The sequence below is a fragment of the Anas platyrhynchos genome, chromosome 2 (genome assembly GCF_047663525.1).
Source record: "Anas platyrhynchos isolate ZD024472 breed Pekin duck chromosome 2, IASCAAS_PekinDuck_T2T, whole genome shotgun sequence".
Classification (NCBI taxonomy): Eukaryota; Metazoa; Chordata; class Aves; order Anseriformes; family Anatidae; genus Anas; species Anas platyrhynchos.
In genome coordinates this window covers 5,345,513-5,360,479 of record NC_092588.1, presented here as the reverse complement: position 1 = coordinate 5,360,479, position 14,967 = coordinate 5,345,513, and the positions used below count along the sequence as shown (strand labels likewise).

The 14,967-nt window shown below is 43.2% G+C and overlaps 2 protein-coding genes across 2 annotated transcripts in view; both read right to left on the bottom strand.

Annotated features, from left to right (window-relative positions):
* Positions 1–240: 240 nt before the first annotated feature.
* On the bottom strand, positions 241–6,891 carry LOC101795034 (uncharacterized). Its single transcript, XM_038175074.2, has one exon. The coding sequence runs from the start codon at positions 5,387–5,389 to the stop codon at positions 4,394–4,396; it is 996 nt and encodes a 331-aa protein (XP_038031002.2). The 5' UTR covers positions 5,390–6,891; the 3' UTR covers positions 241–4,393.
* A 1,969-nt stretch (positions 6,892–8,860) lies between these two features.
* Positions 8,861–14,967, bottom strand: part of COL22A1 (collagen type XXII alpha 1 chain) — a 228,141-nt gene continuing 222,034 nt past the window's right edge. The window contains exons 62-64 of the mRNA XM_072034280.1: positions 14,256–14,438; positions 13,329–13,406; positions 8,861–12,832 (exon numbers count right to left, since the gene is read on the bottom strand). Of these exons, the coding sequence (XP_071890381.1) occupies positions 12,645–12,832; positions 13,329–13,406; positions 14,256–14,438 (449 nt within the window). The 3' untranslated portion in view covers positions 8,861–12,644. The remainder of the gene's footprint in view (positions 12,833–13,328; positions 13,407–14,255; positions 14,439–14,967) is intronic.

The window sequence follows — 14,967 nt, the reverse complement described above, 5'->3', positions numbered from 1 at the left end:
TGACTGTAACTGCGCTGATACCTTCAATGCGAGTGTCATTGCATCCTTCTGAATGCAAGCCCTCATAAAGTTCATGCACCAAATGACTGGGTGTGAGACCACTTTGGGAGTCAGCTGCAGTGAGCTCCATGCTGAATCTCTCAAATGTTTCAGCCTGACGAAACCCAGAGAGTTTCAGCACAAAGCCTCAGTGTGGGCTGCTCCATCTGGGCTTTGCTTGTTGCATCAGTCTCTTCCGCACTTGCTATTTTCTTGCTGCCCAAACCGTTCAGGAAAAGTTTGTTTGCGTGCAAGGAGAAAGGCAGCATGTTTTACAGTTTCCCTAGGGTGGCAGAAAAATAAGTCTTCTTGACAACCGCTGAGATCTCTAACACACACACGCACACAAAATCCACAGTTTGGATGTGGTATTTCTTGTGGCACCATTTACTACCTGTTTCTTGGCTTATGGGCAGAACACTCTGAGGAGTTAAAAACTTTTCTTTGAACGGTTTAGAGTGATCTCCATTAGAGATGATATTTAAGCTTTTATTGCAATTTGATGTGCTGAAAGATAAGGCACTTGCTTATGACAGATTGCTTTTTTTTTCTCCTGTGATACCATTGCCCAAGTGCAAGGAACCATCTTCAGTTGAATCTGATGCCTCCGACAGTGATTGATTGTATGCAATCAAGCATAATTAAACCCATAGACCCCATGGGTTCATGTCAGACCTGAACCTCTTGTACTGACTCAGTGCTGAATCTCCAGAAAAATCTTTTCTGAACTTGGGCTGACAAGTTCTGAGATGAGGCAACAGAGCACGGAGGAAGGCAGGATGGTGAGTGGCAGTGGGGTAGGTCCAGCTAGGAGGAACTGCGTCAGTGACGATGGCCTTTTCAGCAGATACCCTGCTGGTCTAGAGAATTTGTGAAAAACATCTGAGAACAGATCCCCAACAACTACATGTTCGGAAACTGGCACCGTTCTTTCAGACACCAAATGCATTTGTATTGTGTGTAGGACATTACTTGAAGTGTGTTTTGTCTTCTGGGATCTGCAAAGTTGTGTTTCCTTTGCTGCCTACTAATATGTAATTGATTGATCAACCACACGACTTTCCAAAGACTTGGAAAACCAGAGGGTGCTAAACTCCCCTCTAAAGGAATTCAGAACCAGTCTTCTGTTTTTGCTTCTGGAAATCTGTGGCTGAAGGAGAACAGAAACTGCCTATTCTGTTTTGTTTTACCACCTCGGAGACTCCAGCACCAAACACAAGAGCCCTCTGGTCAGCACTCCTGGCTTGGTGACCTTCAATTTTTCCAGTATTGCTCTTAGCCATTGAAAATTAAGAAGCTGAAGTTCATGCTGAGGCATGGGATTTATTTATTTTAGATTTATGGCAGCCATAAATTCTAGCCATATACTTTCAAAGACAGAAGAAGTCTTTGTAACCTTCATTTTGCATAAAATAAGGTGGAGTGTTACCATCACACCTTCAGGTGAGCTAGACTGTGGGTTTTACAGACTTCAGTTGGTGGAGAATCTGCCATATCCTCAGGTGAACTCTCCAGCATTAAAAATATGCAGCTTATCTGTAGTCTGAACTTGTCTGGCTGGAGCTACCAGCCTGTGAAGTGTTATGCATTTGTATGTTAAATTAAAGAGCCCTCTGCCCTTATATATATAATTCTTCTGGAATCCTATTTGGAGCTTTTTTCTTCACTTACTGCTTTTATATTTCATTACTGTTCTGCTGAAAGAGTTCAAAGTTTTCAATTGAAAGTACTATGCAATTCCAGGGGACAACACTCTTCTGCACCAGTCTGTTTGCAGTACAGCGTGGGATGAAGGGAAATGCACGCACAACTCCCATCAGTGCTGAATGTCAGCTTTAACAGTGTCCCCCCAGAATTTGGGGCTATCTCTAGGCCTTTTCATCAGGGGCTTATAACCTAGCAGTTTGCTGTTCTCTGATACTAATGTTTGAAGTTTTAATGAGCACAGGCAAATGAGAGTGCTTAGCAACAATACAGATAGTACAACAAATACAGGATAAGCAGTTTGAGATTAGATTTTAATACCTTCTTAATGACAACACCAAGATCTAGTTATTGCTCTGTGTAACTAAGCCACTAACACAGATGCTAGAATACAACAACACTTATGCACTGTTGGGGTTTCCACTTTGGGAAGTGAGATTTTGGAAGCAACCAGGACGAAGCATGATACAGGGAGAGAATTTCTTCTTGCCAAACAATATATTAAGTCTGCACAAGCACCATGATGGTAAGGGCAAAGTGCCCTCCCTTGCATTGATTTCAGAGAATTTCTCTAGATCCCCATAAATTGAAATTGGAGAACTAAAGCAAAGGTATTGACATTGCTTATTAATTATTACGTTTTCTTTTAAACCTTAAACCCCCTTCTTAGCTCCATTTATTCCCAGGAATGACAGTCATATGGATGCAATCATGCTTCATGTTTCAGAACTATTTTATTTATTTATTTTGGAGAGGGACTGGTTGAACTAAGCTCAGAATAGCCTTGAAAGGAGTTTGACTCCTCAATGTGAAACTTGCAGGACCCTCTAATGTTTGAAAACATGTTGGCCAAATACAAAAGCAAATGCTGTGTGATGCTGTAAACTCCCCAAAGAAGCTGAAGTCAGCTTGCCATTTGGGAATCACTGGTCCAGAAGCTGAAGGGAAAGGCTGCAAAAATTGGAAATGGATCCTCAAGCTCAAACTCTGTGCAGTGCAGAAAAAAAAAAAAAAAAAAACAGCAAGCCAGGATCTGAATGGTTTGACAAAGGACACGACAAATTGTCCCTCTTACCATATGGCTAAAGATGTTGCCCTGGAAGAATTCAGTGTGTCAGACATGGGCCTCTAAAAAAGACCACTCTTACTACAATTTCAGACCCACATTTGTTCCAGAACAGTTGAATAACCTTGTTTTTATTTACGCTCCGCTGCTGATATTGCCATTATGTAATGCCCTAAACAAGCTGGTGTGTCATTACTGCGTGCCCTTTTTTTTCCATGCATTGCTTCATTGCTATCTGATATACTAGTCCTATACTAAATCTTATTAGTAAATCACCAAAAGGTGATGTCTGGCTTAAAAGTTTCACAGAGGTAAGAGGCAGACCCAGTGTCAGAGCAATGTACAAATCATTTCATGCCAAGAATATCTGGCATTGTGTTTTGTTACCCAATACAACTTCAGCATCTGTTCAGGTCTCCTGTTCTCTTTGTGCTGATCTTTGCTACGAGGAGAAGAAAATGACCAAACAATAGATTTAATGGTCCATGTATCAGTGTCTCAAACACTATCTCTCCTTTTCTCCATGATCCCTGAAAGCACGGGTTCAGATCCCAGCAGACCTGACTTAGCCCTTTTCCTTTCCAGGAAAGATACAAAGCTGCAGCTTTCTGTACACCAGCCAAATGAGAAACAGAAAACAAAGGGGAAAGAGGGCAAAGAAAAGCATTTATAAGGAAGTGAGAGGCTTTTCAGGAGGAAATAATGAAACAGGAAGATAATGTCAGAGGCAACAGCCACAGAGAAAACACCCAACAAGAGCAAAGCTAAGGAGAGGTGGGAAGAAAATGCTGATGAGAGACTGAGGGAAGGGAGAGCAGAATGAAACAGAAAGGAGTCTCAGCAAATTTCCATAATGTAACACTGATGAAGCCTTTTATGATTATAAAGAGGAATTTTCAGAAGTGTTCCCTTGCAGGAAGTTTGCATACTCATATTTTAATATCTCTCTTTTCATATCTCGCAACACTTTCCCAGCCTTGAGATATCACTTGCATGGTACCTTGTGGGACCTGGATACAGGTTGCTTCTATCAAGAGCTAGACAGAACCCTGAGCTGATTCTATATTTGTGTTGGATGCAAAACTGCAAAATGCCAATGAAAGCAATGAGATTCTGAGCCACCTCAAGAAAATCCAAATCCATGTGTCTGTACAGTCTTAAACACTTCCACAAATCTCAGCCTGCACCTAATGCAAGTCCAGTCTCAAGCACTGACCAGCGTGAAAACTATGCATTATTGCCATTTACAGCCACGAGGTGCTCTATACTCTCAGCCTAGATACTTTTTATTTTCTCAGATTGAATTTATGGCTACAACATTTCCTGAGATAGATCTATACAACTATAAAAACTAAAAAGATTATAGCTGTCCCTGAAATAATCTTTGAAAGGTATAGACCATCACTCAGTACTCGTGTCAAAAAACAGACTGCCAGAGAAATCACGGTACAGCAGAGAGGAAGCTTTGAAGCTCCACAGAGTGATTTCACCAGACTTTTCCACCTGAAACACATTTCTCCTGTGCAGATTATTTGCAGAGCATAATTCCACCTCAGTCACCTCAGGAGGACTGGCACCAGTTGTCTATTCTCTCTGCGTCCTATGAAGCGACAAGAAATAATCTCTGATCTCTTCAGGGCCTCTGCTGCAGATCTCAGGGGGAGGACATTCCAGTGGATTCCCCTCAAAATTGCACGAGCAGTAATTGCATCCCCAGTCCAGGTTCACCAACTCCCCAAAGCTTGCTGGAAGGGCCCGTAAACAGTTGTTTCCCAGCCACAACGTGTGCAGGTTCCTTAAAACACAGATATCCTCAGGCAGGCTCTCCAGGGAGTTGAAGAGCAACAGCAGCGTTTCCAGTTTCTCCAGATGCCGGATGCTGGAGGGGATTGTGCGGATTTTGTTGTCACTCAGGTCCAGAAAGGTGAGGCCCCTTAGCTGGCAGAGAGGGGCAGGCAGTTCAGTCAGGCTGTTGTTGGCCAGGTGGAGGCTTCGCAGCCTCTGAAGCGCCGCCATTTCAGGGGGCAGGGAGCTCAGGCGGTTGTTGCTCAGGGTGAGCCTCTCCAAGTGCCTCAGAGAGCCGATTTCGGCAGGAATGGCCTTCAGGTTGTTGGAGTCCATGTAAAGGAGGGTGAGGTTCTTCAGGCGGCTGATGTCTCGGGGGAGCAGCTCCAGGCGGTGCCTCAGGCAGCTCTCCCGTTCTGGGCTCATCTCCAGGACCTGCAGCTGGTCCAGGCCGAAGACCTGCTCAGGAACCGCTGCCAGCTCTCTGCCGGAGATCTTCAGTTTCTTCTTCCCTTCGTACTTTGGGTCGTGCTCTGTAAGGTACCTCCACAGTGGGTCAGGACCCGTAGGGGCACATCTGAAGGAGGCATCTGCGTTCATTCTTCCACCAGAAAGAAATGTAGCTGGCCGAACTAAGCCCAGGAGGGTGACAGACAATTTGTTGCATGCACCACGGGCAACTGCTGAGGTTCTCAGTCGATCAAGGCCCTCTGTCAGCTTACCTCTCTGCCAGGCACGTAACAACACACATGCGGAGTGTTTGGGTTGCTCAGAGACGTCCCACTGAGCAAACATTTGCCCTTCTTGCTCGGTCAGGTGTTTCCCTCCTGGCACTGCAGCGTACACAAAACCCAGTTCCTGGGCCGCGAATATTTCCTCTCAGTGCTTTCAGCTGGTGGCAAGTGTCTGCTGGTGCTTAGAAAGTGAAACAGCAGTGCTGTGCCTGTGCTTGTCAGCAGTTTGGTTCAAAGCATTTTTTGTTTGTAGCGCTGTCCTGGTGGGCGCACCTAAGATGCTTGTCTGAAGAATTTACATTGGCCATTCCCAGGGGATTGCAATGGAAGCAGCAAGGCTGGGTAGATAAAGCACATGGTAAATGGGACAAGGAGACAGACTCATAGCTGGTGGCTTAGGAGATGGCAGTCAGGAACAAGCCCTGCCCTCCAGGACAGCTTTTGCCTTTAACATTAACCAAACACAAAAAAGCATCAATTTTGAAATCTGGAAGTCATCCTCTCTCCTGCTGAGCACATGAACCTCTGCACCACAGAGATAGGGTCTTTCTTGTGCTGCACTTATTCTGGCATATTTAAAAACATATTTTTTTTTTATTCCTTCCTGCATGGTTTTGTAATAGGTGAAAAATACCAGGTTTATCCTAAGTCACTCAGCACAGCATGCAACACAGAGAGCAGGGCATTTTCCCACAAGGAGACAATTGTGGGTTTGAAGCCTCAGGCTGAGAAAGCTACCTCTTTTATTTCATCCTCTAATCCTTAAGGCTTTCAGCTAAAAAATGCTTGGAACGACCATGTCAGATGCTTTTCAAGGAGAGGGGTCTCCACAATCTCCCACTGAGTATTAAAGGCAGAAGACGTGTTGTAAGTGCAGTGTGAACAGGTCTACCAGGTCAGGTCTTGTGGACAGTGAACACATGGGTTCCTATTCCCCACTCCAGATCCGTTGTCCTTAGCCCTGGATGGTGCTGAGTTTGCAGGGAATCTGTCTCCCAACACCAGCTTGCACAGATGTGTGGAGAGTGTTGGGAGCCTGCTAGCCAGCCAGAAGATGCTGACTAGAGGATTTGGGGATTATAGGTGAATACCAATACCATTTCTGAACTTAGACTTTAGGTTCTTCTGTTTTCTATTGGATTTTGCCCTCAGATACAGACTTTAAGAGCTGTTGCATACTGACTGTTATCCTCAACTTGGACTGAGTGCAAATACCCTAACTCTATTGAAATCAAGCTCTGAATTTCATTCTGATTCATCTGTAAGAGAAAACTACCTCCTCCCTGGTATCCATCAGTGCTATGGGGCTCCTTTTGCATCATAAACTCCGAGGATGGCAATGGCTTCCTGATGGGGACCATGCAAGCTGCTGAGCTGGGACTATCACAACTTGGTGAACAATGGTGTGAGCAGATCCTGGGGACACAGAATGGTTACCCTTTTCATTAGGGTCACTGTTAATGTCAATGGGATCTGAATCACAGAATCACAGAATTGAAGGGGTTAGAAGGGACCTCGAAAGATCATTGGGTCCAACGCCCCATGAAGGTTATAGCATGAAGGTTCTAGCAGCTTCATCAAGAAGGGGTGGACATTTTACATTAAAAAAAGATTCAACAGAGTCTAATAGTTGTTCATAAGTAAGACTGTGTATAATAACTTGGAAATATATTAATATATCAGAGATGAATAGAGCAGCCAAAGAAAAGTGAGATTTTTTTTTCACTTTCAAGGGAAAGTTAAGGGAAAGTTGCTGACTAGAAATGACAGACTTTACAATTAACCATAAAAATAAGACTCCCATCAAAAAACTGCTGAAGAATTTACTGCAATGAGAGTCATTTCAGACTTGAACAAAAGCCATCCCCATTACTACAGGAAAAAAATGGTTTTTATATATTTGCTTTGTCTGTCCTGTGAAATAAACTGAATTGCTGTACATGCTGCCTTCTGCTTAAACAGATTTCTCTCTCCACATCAAAACCCGAGACTTTCAGACAGAACCTCATGCTGAGCCAAAGCTTAGAGAGAGGTTTTTCTGATGCTGGGCACTGTTCTCCCTACTGCACTTTTTCCTCCAGGGGTCTGACCCTGGGCATTCCTTTACCAAGGTGCCAGGTTCTTTTCTGCTTCATCTTGCAGGACATCCTTCCTCCTATGCTGTCTCATCAGGAATGTCAGTGTATGATTAATGTCCCTCAGTCAAATTGTTCCCTTGTGCTTTCTCCATACAGTTCATGATCCAAAAATAAAATAACAAGAAGCCCATATTATCAACATATGATCCCCCTCAGAGACTCAGCATATTATTTTCATTTTTAATTTAGACTAACTTTAATGACAATATTGCAGAGTCTTGAATCAAGGTACATGAGAAATTCAGACATTAGCCTACAAATCTGCTTTGTAATGCAACTCAGACAAGCACAGTCTCCTGTTCATACTCTTTTCAGGCTTTTCCAACTGGTTGTTTCCATTTCACAAGTCAGAACACAAAAATCTGGTTGTGACTTCTAGGTATAAACAAAACAATGAAGCTAAGCAGGCTTTTCTTAATTCAACCTCACTAGTTACAAGGTGTTGAAATGAAAGCCCAGACTCTGATAACTCTATGAAAAGTACCATGCTTGGGATGTAGGAGGCAGTTGTGTGCCTGATGTAAAGACTTCCCTAGCAGAGCTGGCTCTGGGGGGACCACACCAAAGACCCCTGATGGTCTCTGCTGGATGCTCAACCCTGTGTAGGGCTGCAGATCAGGGCAAGAGCCTGATTTTACCCCCACTGCTGGTTCTGTTCTTGTACCCTGCCACAAAGCAGCAGACTTCATGCTCAGCAGAACTGATCTGATCTCACAGAGAATGAAATAGGTGGTAGTGGATGTCTGCAGATATTTAAAGGATTTTTTTCCTGTTTTTTTTGCTGGCAAAAGGACAATACAGGTTCATGCCATAACCATGTCTCACTCCCCCTGAGATGCTCGACAGTCATTCCCATAGCACCCAACACCTCATCACCTGTAACAGCTATCACCACACCAGCTCAGTGGAAATATGAGTCAGGAAAGGTAGAGGATAAATACCTGTCAGAAACTCTTCTTTCATGAACACCTTGTTAATCCAGGCAACACAACTCAGACTGCTTCAGCTGACTACTTTAGGGTGGGCTAAATCACCCTCTCACATTGAAGACATCAAAATGCAGGTGCTGCAGCCTGATTCTGAATCTCACTGTGAAAGATGGAGTATGGGATTCAGGTACCTAGATATAAGTATCTCACATCATTTGAGGTGCTCCGTAATCTCCCTCAGGGATGCCTACTGCAGATCTAGGACATCCCTTGTGGTACCCAGCCATGCATAGGCATCAAGTCCTACTCCAGAAGCTGCCAAAACACAGACTGAAGCAGGGCAAAGCTTGGAAAGTTTCCACTTTAAAAGACTAAACCATCAGTGAATGCTATTTTTTTTAATTGTTCATAATTTGAAAGCTGTGTTTATCTCCCAGATGGTTTTGCACTCAGAGTAAAGACCTTGGGCTTAGCTGCTGCAGAATTTTTATTGCATCTCTGGAAAAACACACACATTTGTTTTTGTCCTGGGCAGTGTAGTCTTGCTTTGATTACACATTTCCAAATAAACATGTGGAACGGAGTTCAACCTTAGACAGTTTAATTATCCCATATTAACAAGAAGAGGTGTGAAAAGGACAGCTCAAGAAAGCAGCATCAGAAGGCTGTCATGAGAGAAGCCTCTCCAAAGACAGTGAAGAAGAAAACAGTACATTCCTTGCTAGAGCTTCAAGAAGAAGCTAATTAAAAGCAGTTTAGAATGCAAGTAAAAATTGTTAAATAATGTAACATGCAAAATTATTTTCCCCAAATGAGTAGTTTTTTGTTTTTGTTTTAAACTTTAAATTATTTACTTGACAGGCAAAATATGTAATGGAATAATGGTCTGTTTGCTATAATTGCAATAATTTACATGTTTATTTTAAAAAAGAAAAACTCCCAGTAACATCAAAAAAAATGCACGTAGCATTAGCACCTTTATAATATGTAGAAAATGCATTAGGGAGACAGACAGTGTAATTTTAACAGTACGTTCTCTCTTACCACAGGGCCAGCCAAAAGAAATCCAACAGTAATAAAAGTGGATCCTTGGATTTCAGTCTCAGACTTACTGAATGGACTCTGCTGTGATGTACCAAACACTTTGTTTCAGAGCCAGGAACACTGAGAGGCAAAAGCCACATCCCCATCTTGTTCAGGAGTGGTTAGGGGAGCAGCCACAAGCACCATCTCCTCCCTGTCAGCCACCTCGTGCATCCAAGGCTGCCTTGCAAAGTGTTGGACAGACAAAACATGCCTGCCTGTCACCTTCCTGCACACACAGACACCTGCTCAGGCACACAGGCATCTGCATTTTTTGGAGGGCAGCTTCTGACCATGCCCAGGGCTGTACTCAGGCATTTAACTGTCCGCCCAGATGGCAGATTTAATTTGGAATGAAATCTCAGGCCACCTTTCCAAAGACTGCAAATACCCACAAGCAGACTGAGGCAAAAACTGGTGCAGCTTTTTCTGCTTGAGTCTGTAGGGCAGGAATCCTGCACAGACATTTATCTTATTTATTTGTTTGTTTATTTATATATTTTCAGTTGACTTTAGGCACAGTCACACAGGACTTGCTTCTGGAGGAGCAGCAGCTACAGAAACCTCCCTTTGATGTCTACACCCATAGCACCTGCGTGGCTAATCTGGGTCTACAGCATGTATCTCATGCTCCTCACTACCAACAGATTGTGCTTGGTAAATGCCATTTAACTGGCTGGAGAGACAACGAGGTTTAAGAAGAAGCATGGAAATGGCATCCACTACATTTAGAGTACAAAAGCAAGGCTGTCTCTGGGAATGGACTGAACAGACAACCACAAAGTAGGGAATATGATAGAGCAAAGGAAGTTAGGCTGGGTCCCTTTTTCAGGGTGGAGAAATCGCACAGCTCTAGTCTGTGACTAGCCCATGCAGTTCTTCTAATTGCTATTGAAGGTGCAGGTGTGCCTCACTTTTGCTAACACAGACTCCTGGCAATGACGCTAAAAGACTTACAGATGAAAAAAGTTATCTGAAAAAAAACAGCCCCCCAAAACAAACAAACAAGAAACAAAACAAAACAAAACTGAAACAAAACAACAAAAGAAAACAAATATAAAGCAAAAACAAACAAACAAACCCACAAAGAAACAAAACACCAAGATCTCCTTGATCTAATTATACAGTCTTGGAAGTGTGAAAGACCCTGACATTTGCTTAACAGAATATCATTATGTATTTAGCCTTCACATGGTATGTTTGAATGTACTGAAGTCTATGCCATGCATGGCACATATAAACATATACGATACAGAGTCTGACGAGTTACCACCAGGACAGGAACTAAATGTCACATTAATATGGCAGAGTTAACATGCATGACCTCCATAAAACCTGTTCATTGTCATATTTATTCAAAATGATGGCTGGTGCTATATTGGGAGGTATCTCTCGAGTAGGAAGCCTGTTGTACATCCCCACTGGAGGGGTGAAAACTGGACTAGGAAAAATAATGATGTTAAATATGATGTGATCAAAATGCTTGCCTAATACTGAAATATAGTGAGCTGGCTTAAGATGCAGTACAGCAACATATACTATTGAGAGTTACTAAAAAGCAGCGAGCTTTTCACTTCATGATATTTTCACTTTGATTGGTCTTTCCATAGTGAGAAATACAGTAAAATCAAATCAAAGAGATTATTTGCATAGGAAATAGCAAAAATATCACCACTGAGATCTACAAGGGAAAGACTTTGTTTAACCCTGGCAGTGAACATGCTATTTAATTTCATTTTTCAGTAAAGCAGAGGCAAATTTTATCTGCTGCTGGGTAAGGAAGAGACTCCAAGTCTGGCAAATAGCTAGCTCTGGGCTTTAGCCAGTGTCTGATTCTGTGAGGGTTGTAGACAGCTGTGGTTTCTGGTTGGCTTAGCCAGCTTGGAAGCACTGTGCCATGTGGAGAACACGCCAGGTCAGGGGGCCTGCATTTCTGTCTGCAAAAGACCTGATGAGATTTCTAAACAGATTCAGCACTTAGTGCCTGTATCAGGTTCATTACTCTGATCCCTCAGTACAAAGTGCTTTGTGCAGAGGACTTTTGGAAATGCAGCTCCTTTGCTGGTACATATCTGAGTTCATCATTCAGATCCACACCATTGTGTATGGGCAAGTCTCAAAGGGTTAGACCAAAAGTGACCAATTATAAAGGCATTCTCAGACTCTTTCCCTTCTTTATTATCTGTTTATTTATGATTTTAAAAATGAGCTGATAAGGAAAAAGGACCCATGTCTGAGTTTTGGCTTTCACTCAAACACAGTTTTCTCTGGGTTTCTGAATACCAATTTGATCTGACCTTTTCATTAGAGATCAACACTCTCCTAGACCAGCCTGTAATCTCTCACCTGCCTTCTAAGACACAACCCTGCCAACTTATTGTCATGGTGGATCATTCAAAGCAGTGAAGTTGGGTTGCGCTTGGCTTCCTGAGATTTTTAATATCAGATGTTCTGTGCTTCACTGGCAAATTTATTGGGTGACGCAGTGGTAGGGAATTATGTGTGCACTGACAATGAAAAGCAGATTTGGCAACCCTGAGCTGATGGAAGACAGCATCACGGCTTTTTTGCAGAGGCATCTCCCTGGCAGAAGGAAGATAAGCTTCCAAGGAACACATTGCCTGTCCGTAAGTGTCTGTCCACTGTGAGATGAGTGTATTGGAGACATCTTACCCAGCTTTGGCATGGGTAAGATGTCTTGCCCTCCTCCTCTCCATGTGGATGGCAGCTAGCACCAATAATCATGCAGTCAGACTGAGTCTCACAGTTAATGCCCTGGCTGCACAGTGCAGGATTTGATTTCAGTTTCAAAGGTGAAAGGTAAAGCTTTGGAAAGAATTAACATCATAAAAAAAAAAAATCTGAATGGTTTTGCATAAACAGCTACACAATGCATCAATGTTGTATGTTCTTCAAAAGAGAAAAAAACACTTATTTTTAATGTTTTAATATGCCCTGGTGTTAGAGAAAACAAGAACAAATTCACATATCACATCAAAGATAATAATAATAATAATAATTAATAAAAATAATCTGACCGACCGGCAGCATTTGTTGGCTTTAGAAGGCCTCCCATGAAAGAAACACAGTTGAAGACATCCGAGAGCTCTTGGCAGGCTTGATGAATTCAAGTTTTAAAAACAAGTCTGGGGATGCTCCCTGCATGCTAGGGCCCTTTGACATTGGCGGGTCTGGCAGCCAGGCTTGCATAGTAAGCGCACTGAGTGGGGTCACACTGTCCATTGGCTCCTGGAGGTCCCTGTGGGCCCATGAGACCGGGCACCCCAGCTTCACCTTGAGGGCCAGGTGGTCCTGGCATCCCATCTTTGGCATAGCCAGGCTCCCCTGGGAGGCCTAAAATAAAAACACAATGCCCTTGGTGAGTGGCACCCTTAGGGTACCATACTCAGCAGTGCAACATCACAGGAGAGTGCGGTGCTCCCACATGGGATGCAGGCATCAGCCTCTACAATTTTGGGTCTGGCTGGCACTTATCTACAAGGTTATGGCAAACATGGATCCTCTGAATGCAAGATTTCCACCCTGTATGCACAACTCTACTATGCTTTCACATATGTAGAGTTTCCACGTTGTAGTTTCCATATAGTAGAGTTTCCACATTATTATTCTTCAACAACATGGGTTGTTGAAAAAAATGAAAAGTGGACAGATGTTGAAAAGTGGCCAGATGTGATGCTAGTGTTAGGTTTCTTCCCTTTGGGCCACTGGCTACAGAAATTGTGTATGCTGTTATTTATGTTATCTTGATAGTTTATCTAATGTTGAAGAGCCCTTGTCTTCGTGACTGTTCTGAGTGATATGTTTTGTGGGGCTTTCTGAATAAACATACCTGGAATTCCTGGAGGACCTATTTCACCTCGTTGGCCAATGCCAGTATCTCCTTTCTCACCCTTTGCTCCTCTTTCTCCTGTAGAGAGGGGAAAAAAACAACAACAATAAATTTGTAAGCATTACCTGCAGATGTAAATAATACTACCACAGGTCTTCCATCCACACTGATGCCAACATATTTGCTAATAAGCAGTTCCTATTTATGGTCACTTCTCTGAGATGGGGCATAAGGAGAAATGAAGACCCGAACCGCTCCAATTCTGATCAGAGGTAGAACACACACTCTTAAGTTGCTGATCACATTCACAAAATCTGCTTTAAAAGACTGAGCCTGCTTCTAACATGACTTCTAAGTGCCACTTAGAGGCTACTAACAGGAGAGGTGAATACCAAAGTTGTTAAGCAAGTCCGACTTACTGCTTGTATCACTGCAACATCTCAGTAAGTCTGCCCAAGGCAAAGTAAGACCATGATACAAACTCAGACACTAGAAAATTGGAGGATACTCAAATATCTGGCAAGTTATGGGATGACTGTATTTAAAAATAAATAAATAAAAGGCTTTCAGAAAATACGACTCTTAGGGAAACAGTTTAACCAATTCGAAGCATGAACATCCACAGCATCCACGGGCATTCACAGCTTCTCTGGGCAACCTGTGCCAGTGCCTTACCACCCTCTGAGTAAAGAATTTCTTCCTAAAAGTAATCAAAATCTGCTCTTTTTTAGTTTAAAAAAATTACTCCTTGTCCTATTTAAAACCATTACTTGTCCTATCGATGTCCTATCATTTCCTAGCTCTTCACCAGAGCTGCTTGTCACTCACCACCTCAAATATACTCCTGCTACCCAGTGCCTACTCTGAAGAGCGCACGGTGGACACATCCCTTTATTGGAATTCCCAAACGTATCAAGGTTTGCTCACCTTTGGGGCCAATGGGGCCAGGTAGCCCTTCAGACCCAGTCTGTCCAGGCCGGCCAGGCTCTCCCGGAGGGCCGGGTCTTCCTGGTAGTCCTTCTTTCCCAGGGGGACCAGGAGGTCCTGGTCTGCCATGGGATGCTTTTACATGTGCAGGCTGTATCTGAGCCAAGAGATAGGCTAACTTTGCTGTGAAGAGAGTGGAATGAATGGGTTTGTTAGACCAGAAGGTCAGTGCTCCAAGACATGGAGAGCCAGAAACAGTGGTCCAGTAAAGTCCATGTGTTGTCACAGATCAAATTTTTAGGGCCATCTATTTGTTATCCCCACATAATCCTCCCCTGTCAGTAATGTCGATGCCTCACTGGACCTTTCTAGATGATTTGAGCCTTATTTTCTCCATAGCTTCAAACCTCTCCTGAATATCATGCTGAATCCTAAACACTTCTCTCTGTTCCTTGTGCACCAGGGATCTGAAATATCATTTCATTTAATTGTACAGTTGGTGGACTTCTGTAGAACTGTGATCATTGCTGATCTGAAAAGAAGAGCATTGCTTCTGCATTGATTCTGCTACCCAGTGAGATGCTACATGGCTGCTCTGTAGGGAGAAAGCTTTCTTTTCTTGTTCTGGGCTGTAATACATGTGGAGTGAAAGCCAATGTACCCATCTCTGCCTGTGAAGTCAGAAACTGTGACTAAGGCAGCTCCCTGTGTC

Excerpts from the sequence above, each read along its gene's own strand:
- LOC101795034 (XM_038175074.2), bottom strand. The coding sequence starts at position 5,389 with ATGTTTGCTCAGTGGGACGTCTCTGAGCAACCCAAACACTCCGCATGT.